The 13,927-nt window shown below is 45.2% G+C and overlaps 1 protein-coding gene across 1 annotated transcript in view; it reads left to right on the top strand.

Moving 5' to 3' along the window:
- Positions 1–13,927, top strand: part of DOK6 (docking protein 6) — a 1,435,463-nt gene that overhangs the window by 450,463 nt on the left and 971,073 nt on the right. The window contains exon 6 of the mRNA XM_085603942.1: positions 1,891–2,080. Coding sequence (XP_085460068.1) covers positions 1,891–2,080 — 190 coding nt within the window. The remainder of the gene's footprint in view (positions 1–1,890; positions 2,081–13,927) is intronic.

The raw sequence follows: 13,927 nt of genomic DNA on the forward strand, positions 1-13,927 counted from the left end.
TCTGGCCACCCGATTTTCGGCTGAGAGGGAGGACCTGGAACTAAAAAAAACATTAGTTAAAAAGAACTATGTGCTTCTAACTGTTCCTGGCCTGGAACCCTATCTGGCCTTTGTAACCAGTCCTCTTCACAGGTCTCTCCTAATCAAATTTCGCTTAAACTTGATAAATCTTGTGCTTGGTTTGTATCCCACATGGGCTACCCCTGAAAATGCAACCCCATGTGATTGCGATAATTTTTCTATTCAAGATACACTACATCTCATCATGTTCTGCGAGCACTATGCACAGATTAGGAAAAAATACCTGTTACCTCTTCCCAAAGGGGCTGGTTTCTTACAAGTCCGGCCAGCGCTCTTGTTTCTGCAACTTTTACCTAGCATTCGCATTGCTTTTTATGTAGCAAGTTTTCTAGTTGCGGCTGTGCGCATAAACAAGAAGCGTGTTAGCGCACGGTTAAGACATAACATGATTGCTTTAGTGTGAATGGGTTGGTGGTTTCTTTCTATCTATGGAGTCTTAATCCCTGTTAGACTTTTTATCGAATCTATATTACTGTACTTTATTTATCTTTTTAACCTTGAACTGGACCTATGAAATATGTTCACTTCAATCTTTTTAATCTTAACAATGTCATTATTACTGTAATTGATGAACTTTTTGTCCTGTATTTTATGTGATTTTCTGTTTGTTATGTCTTTTTTTGATTTTTATTAATCGAATAAAAGTATTTGACTGACTGACTGACTGAGATGTTTCCTAAAACATACTCAAACAATAGTAAACCCAGATATGATTTAAATTTGTAAATGTAAGAACAATTTGCCCTTCAATGCTTCTATTTCTCCCATATATAGCGCCAGGCTAAACAAATACTTTTGAAGTAAGTAAAATTCTCAAATGTGCAAATTTCACTGATTGGTTTCCACCTTCCACATAAAAAAGGAGGAAGACAGTAGTAGTATCACAGTAAATCATGACACTCCGATTTTACAGGCCAACACATCTATCAGACATGAAATAGTCCATGAGTGGATGGGCTGCCATCAGGCTATGAGAAAGGTATAATTGCAAATACCGATCCTAATTGGCTGACTGCAGCTAATGAGAATTCTTGAAACAGAATGGGACACTGTGATTAGAACCCTATTATTGGCTTATCCCAGCTCGCTCTCTAAAACAATGGGCAAATGATGTGTCCCCTTGCTGTTATCCTGTTCGGGGCAGCTTGGGCCACACAAATGCAAGTGTTTTCTCAAGTTCCTTGGTAGGACTCAGCCTGTAGTTCTCCCACAGAGCAGAATTCAGGGTCTCATTTACAAGCCCCTTGCACAGCTGGTGCATCACTTTTAATATGAAAAAAAGTGACTCACCGGCGGCGCAAGGGGCTTGTAAATAAGCCCCTCAATGTTTTTGACCAGGTCAACTGCGTGGGTCAGCTGAAAAAGAAAAAGGCAGAGTCCGCCTAGTTTATCCCCTTATTTTGCACTTCCGTGAAATATTATGCTCACCCCTACCTCCAAACCCTTTACAAGTGATCGGAAGTGTGTCTTCAGTCTGCAGGAGTCAGAATTAAAAGACCAGATAACCCACATACAATGGGCTCTATATTGGCTGTCAGAACAGGTCATATTTGAACTGTTCTATTGAATCTATACATTTGTGTTTGTTTCAATTGCAAGGGCATGGTCAGTTTTTTTGTATGTAATAGTGTGTGTTGGGATCAAAGTGACTCAGCATAGTTCAATCTGTTGTGTTCCGACATTTGTACAGACAACGATTTAATGACTGTGTATCAACCTGTCATGATGAGAAAACATGGAATGCAGTGAAATTGACACGATTTCATTTTAATGTTGATGTCTTTCATTTCCCCCCTTTTTTCTTTTCAGAGAGATTTAATGTATATCTAATGCCTACACCAAATCTAGACATCTATGGGGAATGCACCATGCAGATCACACATGAGAACATCTATCTCTGGGACATTCACAATGCGAAGGTGAAGCTGGTTATGTGGCCACTCAGTTCCTTGAGGAGATACGGCCGCGATTCCACATGGTTTACATTTGAATCTGGAAGGTAAGATATGTAATTCTATCTTTTCCTTTCAATAGTGTGCATCATTCATGTAGCAAACGTGTAATATGTGGATTATACTATTTTAGCTGCATTATTATCTATTTTTTAAAGTGGTTCTGAGTTTGTTTGACACAGACCTCATGCACATACTTCAAATATTTTTAAGGAAAATACATTCAGTGGAAAATTACAGACTGAACGGCATTCTGGGATATCCTTAAAAGATAAGGGGCTTGAAATTTAAGAGTATGAATGATCGTGAATAGTTGTGAGGTTAGAGATCTTCTGAAGCTGAGTAGCAAATTGGTAAGTCCTATCTTCTCTGGGTACATGTGTCAGAGATTGGGGATCAGTAACAAGAAGGCATGGTTAAGAGTTGGGTGGAAATGGAAAATCATTTTATTTTTAAAAGAAGTGCTAACCCCTGAGAACAATTCACTCCTGAAAGGAAATTCCATTGGTGAATGACCCTTCAAATGTAGCACTTCCTCTAGAAATGTGAGAATTTATTATTACAAGTAAACTCTGAGCCAGGATTACAGTGTAATATTTTATCTATCATTTATTTCAGCATCTGTAGTATTGTCTGTACTTTGCTTTTGGTGTGTGTATTCCTATTCCTGGGTTTTGTAACTCTTTTTGGCATATTACTGAACTTGAATCTACATGAGCTACTTTGTTTAATGGGGCACCGTTTGATGTATGTACGCCCGTGAGAATTGCATTCCCACACTCTGAGACAAGCACAGGGCTTCAACCACTTGTTTGAGGCTTTCACATAAAATCAGGGGCATCATTTTGTTGTGAAGGTGCTATTGGTAATGGGTTGATTTGATGAGGTCTGACATGAGTTCCTCAGGATTTAGGTGGGTTACTGAGGTGAACCCTTAAGAGTTCCCAACATTTACATGTCGATGTTTAAAATCGTTTGAGATATAACTGATACTGGAGACAATATAAAAGCAATATCAATGAGACTGCCAAGTGAAAGGGTTTACTAAGGAGCCTAGTGAATGGAATGATCTTCATTAAATTTCCTGCATTTCATTGGACGTGCAATACTGCATTATGGAGAAAAAAAACATGAGATAGCTGCTCAGCTGGAAAGGGAAGCAGAGAAGATGAGGAGGAAGCCAGATAGCAAAAGAGGGAGGTGAAATGAGAGGAAGGTAGATATTAGGGGAGTAGATTGTCACTTCACTGCTCTCCAGAATGTAATTAACATAATTAGTGCCCAAACAATCCTCTTCCAAATTAGATACATAAAATAAGAAATAGGCTCTCAGATCTGTAGGAGAAAGAGTTCGTAGTCGGCCCAAGCTGGTTGTGTCAGGATATAAAATCTGGATTTTTCTGAGGAACTCCTCTTCAACCAGTTCTAAATGGTCCCCCGTCCTTCAAACATCTACATGGTTTACCTATTATTTCAAACATACATACTAATATGTTGCCCTGTGTTTCATGTGCTACTGTTTCTACGGTGCACCTAAGTGGTGAGAACCTACAAGTTTAAAACTGGTATGGATCTGCTTGTATTTATGTTCTATGGGTATATGGCCTTGCAATTTAGACTGGACTGGACTGTTTCCTTCAGGAACAGGACAAAGACAGATTTGCTAATGCATCTGGCTGCTTTCTGACTGGATTGGTGCAGTGAGCAACACAATGATGAACTGGAGTGCTGTCTGAAGTGATTACCAGTAGCTGAAACTGTAGCATGTATTCCACTCAGCACCTTTAGTTGTTTGCATTATATTAACTGCAGCATGGATGACAGTCTGTGGTAGGGCGTACAAGGGCATGGAAGATCATTTTGGATGTGGGGGTTAGTGGTCCTGATTCACAGCAACACAATCTACAAATATTAACTGATGTGAGTGATCCAGAACTACTGTAGCTTATGATATCAACACCTAACATAATAGACTGTCAGCTTAGTGATGTGACCTGATGCCAAGCTGGTATTTTACTGGAAGTGAAGAAAATTATAATTGCACACAAACCATACAGTGGTAGCTGGTCATATAGTGGTGGCTGGCCAAAGGCCACAGGCCACAAACCCAGTCGTTCAAAGAGCAAAGAAAAAGGGAGCCATGAGCAGATTGAATCAGCTATCATTGAAAATAACTTGCTATACGTACACACAACAGTTGATCAAGTCCTGGCAATTGATAAAAGAAACCAGAAGCAAGAAATCTCAATTGCGCATTTGTGTGTGCATACATTATATGTGTTATGACGCAACATTGGTTACAGCAAAGTTTTTCTCAATGCAGTTTTACTACTTATTATGTGAATTTTGATAGATGCAGGGTGTTTGGTGGAGGCCAGCTTGTGATGCACTATTTGTTGTTGTTATGGGATGTGGGCTACGGTGCGCTTATGGTGTTGTAAGTGCGTCTATTTTCTTTTCTGCCCTAATTGACGTTTTTAATTGTAATTTCTTTTGTGATTATGCTTCTTTTATTGATTTTCTTGTGAACTGATTTCATGAATAGCTTAAGTCACAGTGTATGGTAATTATTTCCTTTGAGGAGACCTTTTTGTTTTTCCAGAGCTGTTCATGCTCCTACAGGGTGATAGGGTTGTTCTTCCTTTGCAGTGATAGAGTGCCCAACAGGCCAGTCTAACTTTAAATGCTTTATATATTTATATATAATTTACAAACTCAACAAAACGCAGGAGACCATTACAACATCTTAGCTCCAATATAACCTTTCCTTTCATGTTTTTATCAGCATATTTGGTGCAACAGACTTGTAAAAATCCAAGTCATCTCCTTCGCTGAGCACAATCTGCTTGAGAGCATAATGCCTGTCTCAGCAGTATTTCGAAGAGAGTGTCAAATCATGTTTTTTTGAAAGTCTGTTTACCAGAAATAACGTTGTCACTTGTGTACTTGGTTTATGCATGTGTTTCAAGGAGGTTCTAGATTGTGAATTAATGAGTGTGTGTATAAGAGCAATGTGAATTAGTGAGTGTGTGTATAAGACCAATGTGAATTAGTGAGTGTGTGTATAAGACCAATGTGGAGCTGTGTGGTCCTCGTGCTTTCTCAGGCATTTGTTCTAAAGAAAATAAATAGAAGTCAACAAAAAGGTTATCTACTTCTGCTAGCAATTTAAAAGCAAGAGAAAACAGAAAAAGCATTGGCAAGCCAATATATTTCACTTTACTTAAACATGCAATAGCAAAGTTAATAGGTCTGGCTTTTGGCTAAGGGAAGTGTTGGGTAATAGTTGGGTGACTTTGTATGTGTTGCTTCCAGCAGTGACGTAACAAAACGTGAGCGGGCCCTCCTGCAAAGTACATGTAGGGGCCCCCCATGCTCCGGACCCAGTCCGGAGCTCTCAGGCCACGGACCTGCCAGTGCCGGAGGGGGCCACCGGAGCTCGGGGGGCCCCTCTCACCACAGGGGATGCGCCTTTAAGACGCCACTGGCTTCCAGTTGCCCTAGAAACAAAATATCATTATGAATCAACCTCTTGGCCTACAAAAACATGGAAGTTGTAAGGCCCCTTTGTTGAACAGATTCCATTGGCAGTGAGTGTTAAACTGTACCTTCAAAGAAAAAGGAGTCAGAAAATGAAGTTTATGTTGTTTATGGGGAACCTAAAGGCATTAATAGAAACATATTGCATAGTAGATACTTATAACTATGGGCTAGTACTTTCGGTGCAGCTGTTACGTGTCTATACTTTGATGGCGTAAAAGTGTAAATCCAACAACTTTATCAAGAGAGCAAAGTATAGCAAATGAACGTGCAAGGGTGATTAGATTGCAAGGAGGATGCACGACTCCTAAACAAGAAAGTCATAAATCAGCAATTGAAATGTCTTAGGGAAGAGGTGTGGCACAGCAGCCAGGGCGACTGACGCCGGACGCTGGGGATTATGGTTCAATCCCTGGCACCAGTGGCAGGTCAGCCCAGCACCATGTGACTCTGGGCAATAGCTCACTTAATTTTCCCGACGGCCCCCAGCGCCGGGATGCCTACGGGTAGCTGTGCGCTTTAGTATCAGTAACGTCTATATATCAAAAACACACATAGACTTTGAATTACTAGCCAGTTATGTTGCTTTAACAGTCTAATAAAAGAACTACCTGAGCACCATCACTAATAGTGGGAACAATGGGATAATGAAAACATCCTCAATGTGCCATAGCCTTGATGGACAGCCTATCCAAGCAATGGTAACCCATAAACACCCTGACCCAAAGTCCACTCATTCAGTACTATTTCTTATATGTATTTTTTTAAGTATTGGCAGTAGGAAGTCTCACAGACAGCTGAGGCTGTCTGGAGCGAGATCTGAAAGGTGCTTGCTTCAGCCTTTAGAGGGGACTTTTACTACAGAAAATATACCTTCAAACTGGAAAGGATCTTGTGCATCCCTTCTTTTACCTTCTATTCTCAGTTTCTGCAGAAAGCCCGAATGATTGTCAACAATGTTAATGTGGAGCGCCAAGCCCGGGATCAATGAGATAGCACATAGGTAATGTTCCGAAGTAATTTAGCAGGATATTGATTGTTGATTGGGCAATGGACATCTTCTGCTAGGTTCTAAAACACTCATCCCTTTGAAGTTAACCTTCCATTCTTTAATGTTTGTTTCTGGTGGATACTCTTAACTGCAGGTTCCTCATCTGAGGAGTAGTCCACAGGTGCCAGACTGGACCTAGAGGTTTTTGGTACCAGTGCTACTTTACGCCACTGCTACATCGTTCTGCCCAAGACGTGACATTCAGATAGTGCCACTCCTGCACATCAAAGTCAGTCCCCTTCATTCCATGCCTTTAAATGCAGATCCAAAGCTCAGCAATTTATTTGGTCTCTACAGATGATTGTTCAAATCGAAAATTAATGTGAAGGGAAACAGTATCTCTACTTGGAGCTGCGGTTCCAAATTGTGCAGTGGCTGTCGAAAAAAAAGATGTCTGATACTGAGAGGCACGATTTGTGCCTTTGGTGCTTGTACGGCTCAAAGTCATACGATAAGTGTGCCCTCATGTGCCCAAAGGTGATCCGAAACCACAAAGTGAAATTGCACCTAATTGGACATCAAAAGAAGTCATAGGCATCACGTAAGTTCGGTTCCCGCTGCAAGTCAGGGGCACAGACACACTCTCACTCCCACTCTCAAAGCTGATCTGCCCTCTGAACTGTCTGAGCTCCTAGAACCCATGTTGAGTTCTGCACCTTCTGCAGTGCTGAAGTCGGTACCAGCTCCAAGACCTGTGCTGGTTTCTCTTTCATCAATGTCAATCCTGATGTTGACAGCGCCGGAAGGGGATCTGGTGCCGCCTCTGATGTCTAACCCTGAGATTAATTTATCTTCACCTCTACCAAGGTCACCCTCTGACTTTCCTCCAGTGCACCTGGTTCCCATACAGCCTGTTTCAAACAATACCCTCACACTACCATATAGCCATCCTCGGATGATCCATCAGGTTTGTGCAGTGGCGGCTCCCCCATTGGAGTGTGGGGGCGTTGCCTCACTGCTTTCTTGCTGTGCGAGAAGGCAGAAACATAAATAGTGATAACTACCATTTTATGTTTCTGCCTTCTCGCACGGCTAGAAAGCAGAAGTGCCTGGTTGGGGATGGGTGGTCCTGCTCGAGGGCAGGGGGGAGTGGCTTGCCCACTGTTGTGCATACTGAATGTTTGGTCGGCCCTGGGGCCGACCAAACAGTCAGTATGCACAACAGTGGGCAAGCCACCCCCCCCCTGCCCTTGAGCAGGACCGCCCACTCTCCCTTTTTTTAGGTCTCTCCTTGCTATCGCCCTTACGCGATCGCAAAGCGAGACTATAGGGGCTTTTAAAAGTGCTCCCAAAAAAGCGGATTGCATTGCTAGCACGCGCACAATCACGCGCTTGGTGCCGCCATGCACTGCGCTTTTTGGGAGCACTTCAAAGGGTTTGCTCCCCCGCCCCCAAGCGCGCGCGCGCCACGCTCCGCCGGGCTGATCACAGATTAGAACCACCTGAACACGTTTTCCCTTCAAAACACCGACTTCCTCACATTACTGGCATGCATGCCGGGAGCTACAGGACACTAAGTAAATCCTCGGGGCCAGGATACTTGATGAAGTAAGTCGTGTGCATGAGAAGAGGTCGGGATAAAAATCCACTGCACGTCAATGTTTCTATGCCGCCGTACCTCTGCTGTAGCAGATCTCTGTTGTCTCTCCCGCTACCTCATGCATAGGGAAAGAAACATGACCCCTTTCTTTCCCTATGCATGAGGTAGCGGGGTCGTCTTTTGAGCAGAATTTTTAATTTATTTCGCACGGTTTTAAAACACCCGACCTTCCGCCCACAAATTAAAAGAACAGGATACCTGCGAACGGACAGTGCTATGGTGGTCGTCATTGCCGACAAGAAAGAACACCTAGTGATCTGGGGGAGGTAATCTTGTTTAAACTTGTTAGGGAAGCTTTTGATCCACTTTAACCTGTAATTTCGCACTTCTTTGCACATTGCACTTCCGGTCCCGACCCCGGTCCACCGTGGCTGTTGCCGATTGACTGGAGGGCGGAGACCAGAACAAAGACCCACCCTCGCTAGTGACGTATTTTGGGGCGTGGAGGAGGCGGATGTTTTACCGCTCCCCACCATTTAAACCAGGTGCTGCCACTGACGTGCAGCGGATAGGGGACTAAAGGGCTGTGACTTCCAGCCTGGTGTGTGACTGCTGGTATGACTACTCGCACTGCGCTGCTATTTCGTTTTTTAAACTTGTTAGGAAAGATTTTAATCCACTTTTACCTGTAATTTCGAACTTCTTTGCACTCTGCACTTCCGATCCCCACCCCGGTCCACCGCGACTGATGCAGATTGAGTGGAGAGCAGAGATCGGAACAAAAACCCACCCTGGCTAGTGACGTGTTTTGGGGCGTGGAGGAGGCGGGTGTTTTACCACTCCCCACCATTTAAACCAGGTGCTGCCACTGACGCGCAGGGGATAGGGGACTAAAGGGCTGTGACTTCCAGCCTGGTGTGTGACTGCTGGTGTGACTACGCGCACTGCGCTGCTATTTCGTTTTTTAAACTTGTTTGTATTTGCAGCACGTCCACACAGGACAATGGCGGCCGCTTTTTGGATAGAGCGCTATGCCGCTCTTCTTTAAAAGTGGCTGCCTCCTATCCCCACAGCACTCAAGCACAATGGTGACGTTCTTTCACTTTATTTTTTTTAAATAAATTTGCATGCTGTCTTTAGGGACACCGCACTCAACAATACAATAGGTCTTGCTTTTGCCGAGGTTTAACCTATTGGTATTGTAAATGACAATGTCTTTTAATATTATAAAAGGTGTTGCCATTTACAATGCCAATAGTTTAAAATCTCGCAATTGCGAGACCTATTGCATTGTAAATGCTTGTTCTCTATGTAGGCTGCTGCAGCCTACATAGAGAAAATGGCCCGGGTGGGGCGCGCTCCGCTGTGCCTCACCAATCACAATGCTGCCATTGCAGCGTTGTGATTGGCGGAGGGGAGGGAGGGAGGTTGCCTTTCCTGGCTGATGACGATGCAGGAATTCAATTCAGAAAAGGCAGGACGGCGGGAGTCGGACAGTGGACCCATCCATAAGCTGAAGTGGCAGCGGCGCAGGACGGTATGTTAAGTTTTAAATTATTTCATATATTTTTTTCATTAAACAAACCACTCCCGCCTCCGCCCATATCCTCCGGGACGACCCAATTCCCACCCCCTCTCCCCCACCCACCTGTAATGCCGGCCGCAACTGAGGGTACAACCAGTCAGAGCACACAGAGACACCAAACCGACATGCACTGAACAAGGTGGATGCGAATACCAGAGAGAAAGACCATTAGATGGTTTCAGGTGCCTATGGGCACCAAACGAGCATCAGACACGGAGTGCACAGTATTGAACCCAACTTATCCTTTCATCTTTCCGAGGTCGACAATTTCAAGTACATACAAATGAGGTAGGTAATAATGACGTCTATAGTGCCAAGAAACCACTCTGAACGTGCTCTTCAACCAGCCTGTGATGTTAACCGTGATGTGTGCACCAGAGTTTAGGCACTAGTGAAAGGATGCACTAGAAATGATGGCGCCAGTTGTGGGGGGCCCTCCTCACCCATCAGGCTGCGCTGCACACCGCCGTCCATGATCTGGTCCTAGGGGTCGAGGCCAGAGACACCCATGCATCTGGCTGAGAGTGTCAGGACGTCACCGCAGAGGGCTGCAGACGTCTCGGTCCTACAGCCTGGCACACCGGGCAAGCAGAATAGGCCTCGACAAAGGGGCAGCACGCGCAGGTCTCTCTCCCACAGGGCTCTTTCTTTCCCACACAAGGTCTCTTTCCCCTCTCTTGAGCGCAGTACTGGGGCCACTCGCGCAGTGCTGTCTCTCTCGCAGAGTTTCCTGTTCCACGCTCTGCTGGGTTTACTCTCAGGCAACGCTCGTGTCTCTCGCTGAAAGAGCTGTTTCTCTCATATAGCGCTGAGAACCCACTTCTGCAGTAGCGCCTCTCCACTGCAGCGCGCTCTTGTGCAGTGCTCGGAATGCCAAGCCCGCCAGGATGTGCTGTTTCTCTAACAGTGCAGTCTTGTTGTGCAGTGTTTTGCCCTCACTCTTTTTTGCAGTGCTGTTTATTCCTCCCCCAGCAGTCTCCCTCCCCGCGGAGCTGTTTGCATTGCTGAGATGCTTCCCGTGCGCATCCTCATAGACATATCCAGCAGGGAATCCACGGGCCACCTCTGGGCGCTGGTGTTAGGCCTGGGCTAAAATTCCGTTCCGCTCACGGAAATTGCGATAATTTGACATTTTCGCGTTCCGCGGAGAGCGCGAAAATGTCAAAATTTCCTCAATCCGCATTTTACCGGAAATTTTTTGCGTGCTCGCGGTGTAAAATAATACATTCTCGTGTGCGCGCGGTCGCCTTACCTGAATCCCCGCGTTCGCCGACAAGTTTTCCCGATCCGGTCGCGTTCTCCACGAGATGTTTGATTGGTGGTGGCCATTTGTGCTGTCTCGTGACAGTTCGCGCCCGCAGTAACGTCATTTGTTGCACGATCACGTCTTTCTTCTCGCGATCATGCACCGCGAGACAAGTGAAAACAAGATGGCCGCGCCCGCGAGCAACCGCATGGGTAAGTTGGTGAGCCGCGACCATGCAGAAAATACCGCGAACGGGCGGGAAAAAAACTTCCGCATCTTCGCGTTATTTCCGCGTGTTTGCGGAGATTTTTAACATTTTCGCGATAATTTGCAAAAGTGAATTTCGCAAATTCTGCCCACCCCTATCTGGTGTGCATCAGAAACGGAGTGACAGTCGAAATGTGTGTTTGTTTGTGTTGCAAGAGTGTGGACCGCTTCACACACAACACATTCAGACAAGGCAAGCTGCAGCAGGGCCTATAGAGGAACAATAGGCGGACTGGGCATGTGTCCTTTCTTTGGGCCCAGGGCCTCTTTGGCGATGGTAGCTGTTCACTGGCGATGTGTCCTCCTCTGTCTGAATCTGAAACTCGGCCCTCAAGAGTAAGCAAGCCAGAAGGCTCCGAAAGGCTCCGGAAACCACCACCGTCCAAAAGCTGGGGTGAGCTGGGGTGAGCTGACCTCTAGATTTGAGGGATTCTCTAAAGCCCCCTTATATTTTTATTCCATGCTCCGGAAGTGGCGCAACCAACCAAGAACACAATCATATTCCTAACCAAATACTACAGCGGCATAATCACTCCATCACCACAGCAAGTCTCCGCTCTCACCATCATTACGTGTCATTAAGTGCAAGCTACTCAACAGAACTGCCAAGTGATCCTTCTCGTGGTTTATATGGCTCTCTCGTTATCCTAAAGTTTGTTATTATTTGCACTTGCTGTTGCCGATGTCCTAAATATTCTGTTGTTGCTGTAATCTTGTTTGTAACCTGTCATTGCGATCAGTAATTAAGCAATTTTAATTCTGTAAATATGGAGTATTTTTAATGTTTCAATATTCCAAGTCTACACTGTCACAATTGCTTTATAAACCATCTTGCTTCATCAAATGTACTTTAAAATGCACTATTTTCCCATTTAGTTCAAAATTCTCATGACACAACACTCATCAACAACTTTTACACCCTACCACTCTCAAATGTCACCAGCCGCCACTGGGTTTGTGGTTCAAAATCCGACCAGAGTTTGTGATCACCCTGGATAATAATGGTAATGATGGGGATAATTTACTTCCGCATTATGAAAATGAAAGTTTATACATGGCTAATTTAGAGGTTAGTAGGTTTTATAGTTCCCCGGACACTGGTTTGCTTTCCTCCCAGGATCGCTAATGGAAGCAAGTGCTTCCTTTGCTGTGGTAGTTAGATGTAGTTGAAGTTAAGATAAACGTCTTTACTGAAGTCCTGAAACATGGGCCAGCTTCCTCGGAGCCCTTACCCTTGTTCAAAAAAGTCCTAACAGAGAATCTGATGGGCACTTGGTCTAAACATTGCTCTTATCCAGTGAACAGGCACATGGCCTGAAGCCACAGACCTGCCCCTGGTGACTGTGGTTTTCTTATGCAGCATCTTACTTCTCAAACTTTGGTGCTCCAAGCTTCCACCAGCGAGGTGAATCCTAATTCATTCAAAATTCATGCAATCCAGCAGTGATGCATCTGTACCCACCGTCAGCTCCAGGTGGGGAAGGTAGATGGGTCTTGTGCAGGTCACGTTGCAGTAAAGCAGCCATCACTGCAGATCGTCTGCTGTCTGCTCTGAAAGCTTCATGACAAGAGAGAGGTTTCCTTGGCACTGGGCCCACTGAGACTTCAATTCCCAATGCAAAGCCTGCATATGCCACCGGGTGAAGTGGACCAGCAGGATGCATGCAGGGCCGGACTGGGAACCAAAACTGGTCCTGGCAAAGAGGTCGGCCGGCCCCCTTGGGTGCGGCTGAGCTGTTTGTCAGGGCCGGTCTGGGCCGATGTGTTACAGGGGCCGATTTTGCAGCTATGCTGCAACAACGGCCCTGTAACAAAAACAGCCCCGAGGCGCCCAAAACCGGGTCCCACCCTGGCGGCCCACCGGGAAAGCGCCCGGTACCGCTATGGCCAGTCCCACCCTGGATGCATGTGACTAACAGGCCAAGGAGCCTCAGAGCTGCTCTCACTGAGATTCAGGACTGAGGCTGATACATCCAGGACATAGCCTGTATGTCCTAGCTTGGCAGTTCGGGCTTGACTGTTCCCATGAGGTACAGGGTCAAGACTGATTTGCATAAAGCCAGGTCTAAACTGGGGTGGCATGGGGAGCAAAAGAATGATGGATTTTACCCAGATCTCTTGACTGGGGGTGAATGTTTTGATTTGTTCTGGATTCCGTCCATCAACTGTGTGTCTTTTGTCCTAGAATTGTTGCAATGAAAGAGAGGCACGTAACCGCACAGTGTTCTACACTCCTACATTATCCACACTTCCATGGGTGGAGATTGGGCGGCAGCAGTTGCCAGCGTTTGATTTGTCAGTTTGAAGTTGTAGATGGCATCTGTCATCTTTTATACAGGACATTTGGACAAATTTGTGGCCATGCGGTGTAGTCCGCAGGACAGACTCTTTGGAAGCCAAGCTGTTGGATAGTTTGTTTTGTTTTTGACTCTGCAAGACTTTTTGGTGGGGACTTTTTTGGGTTACTTATTAGCCCGTTATGCCTTTCTGAGCTTACCTGGCCAACCATCCTTGTTGAAATCAGCTGCTGTGATTCAGTTTATTAAAAGTTTAACACACTTGATCCCTCCAAAGCTGTTTGTGATGCCACAGTGGGGCCTTATTATGTGCCAAACCTTCTAATGTGTACTCCCTTTGAGTTGATCACAACTTCACATTGCTTCTT

This window comes from Triturus cristatus, chromosome 5_1 (assembly GCF_964204655.1).
Source record: "Triturus cristatus chromosome 5_1, aTriCri1.1, whole genome shotgun sequence".
NCBI classification, from domain to species: Eukaryota; Metazoa; Chordata; class Amphibia; order Caudata; family Salamandridae; genus Triturus; species Triturus cristatus.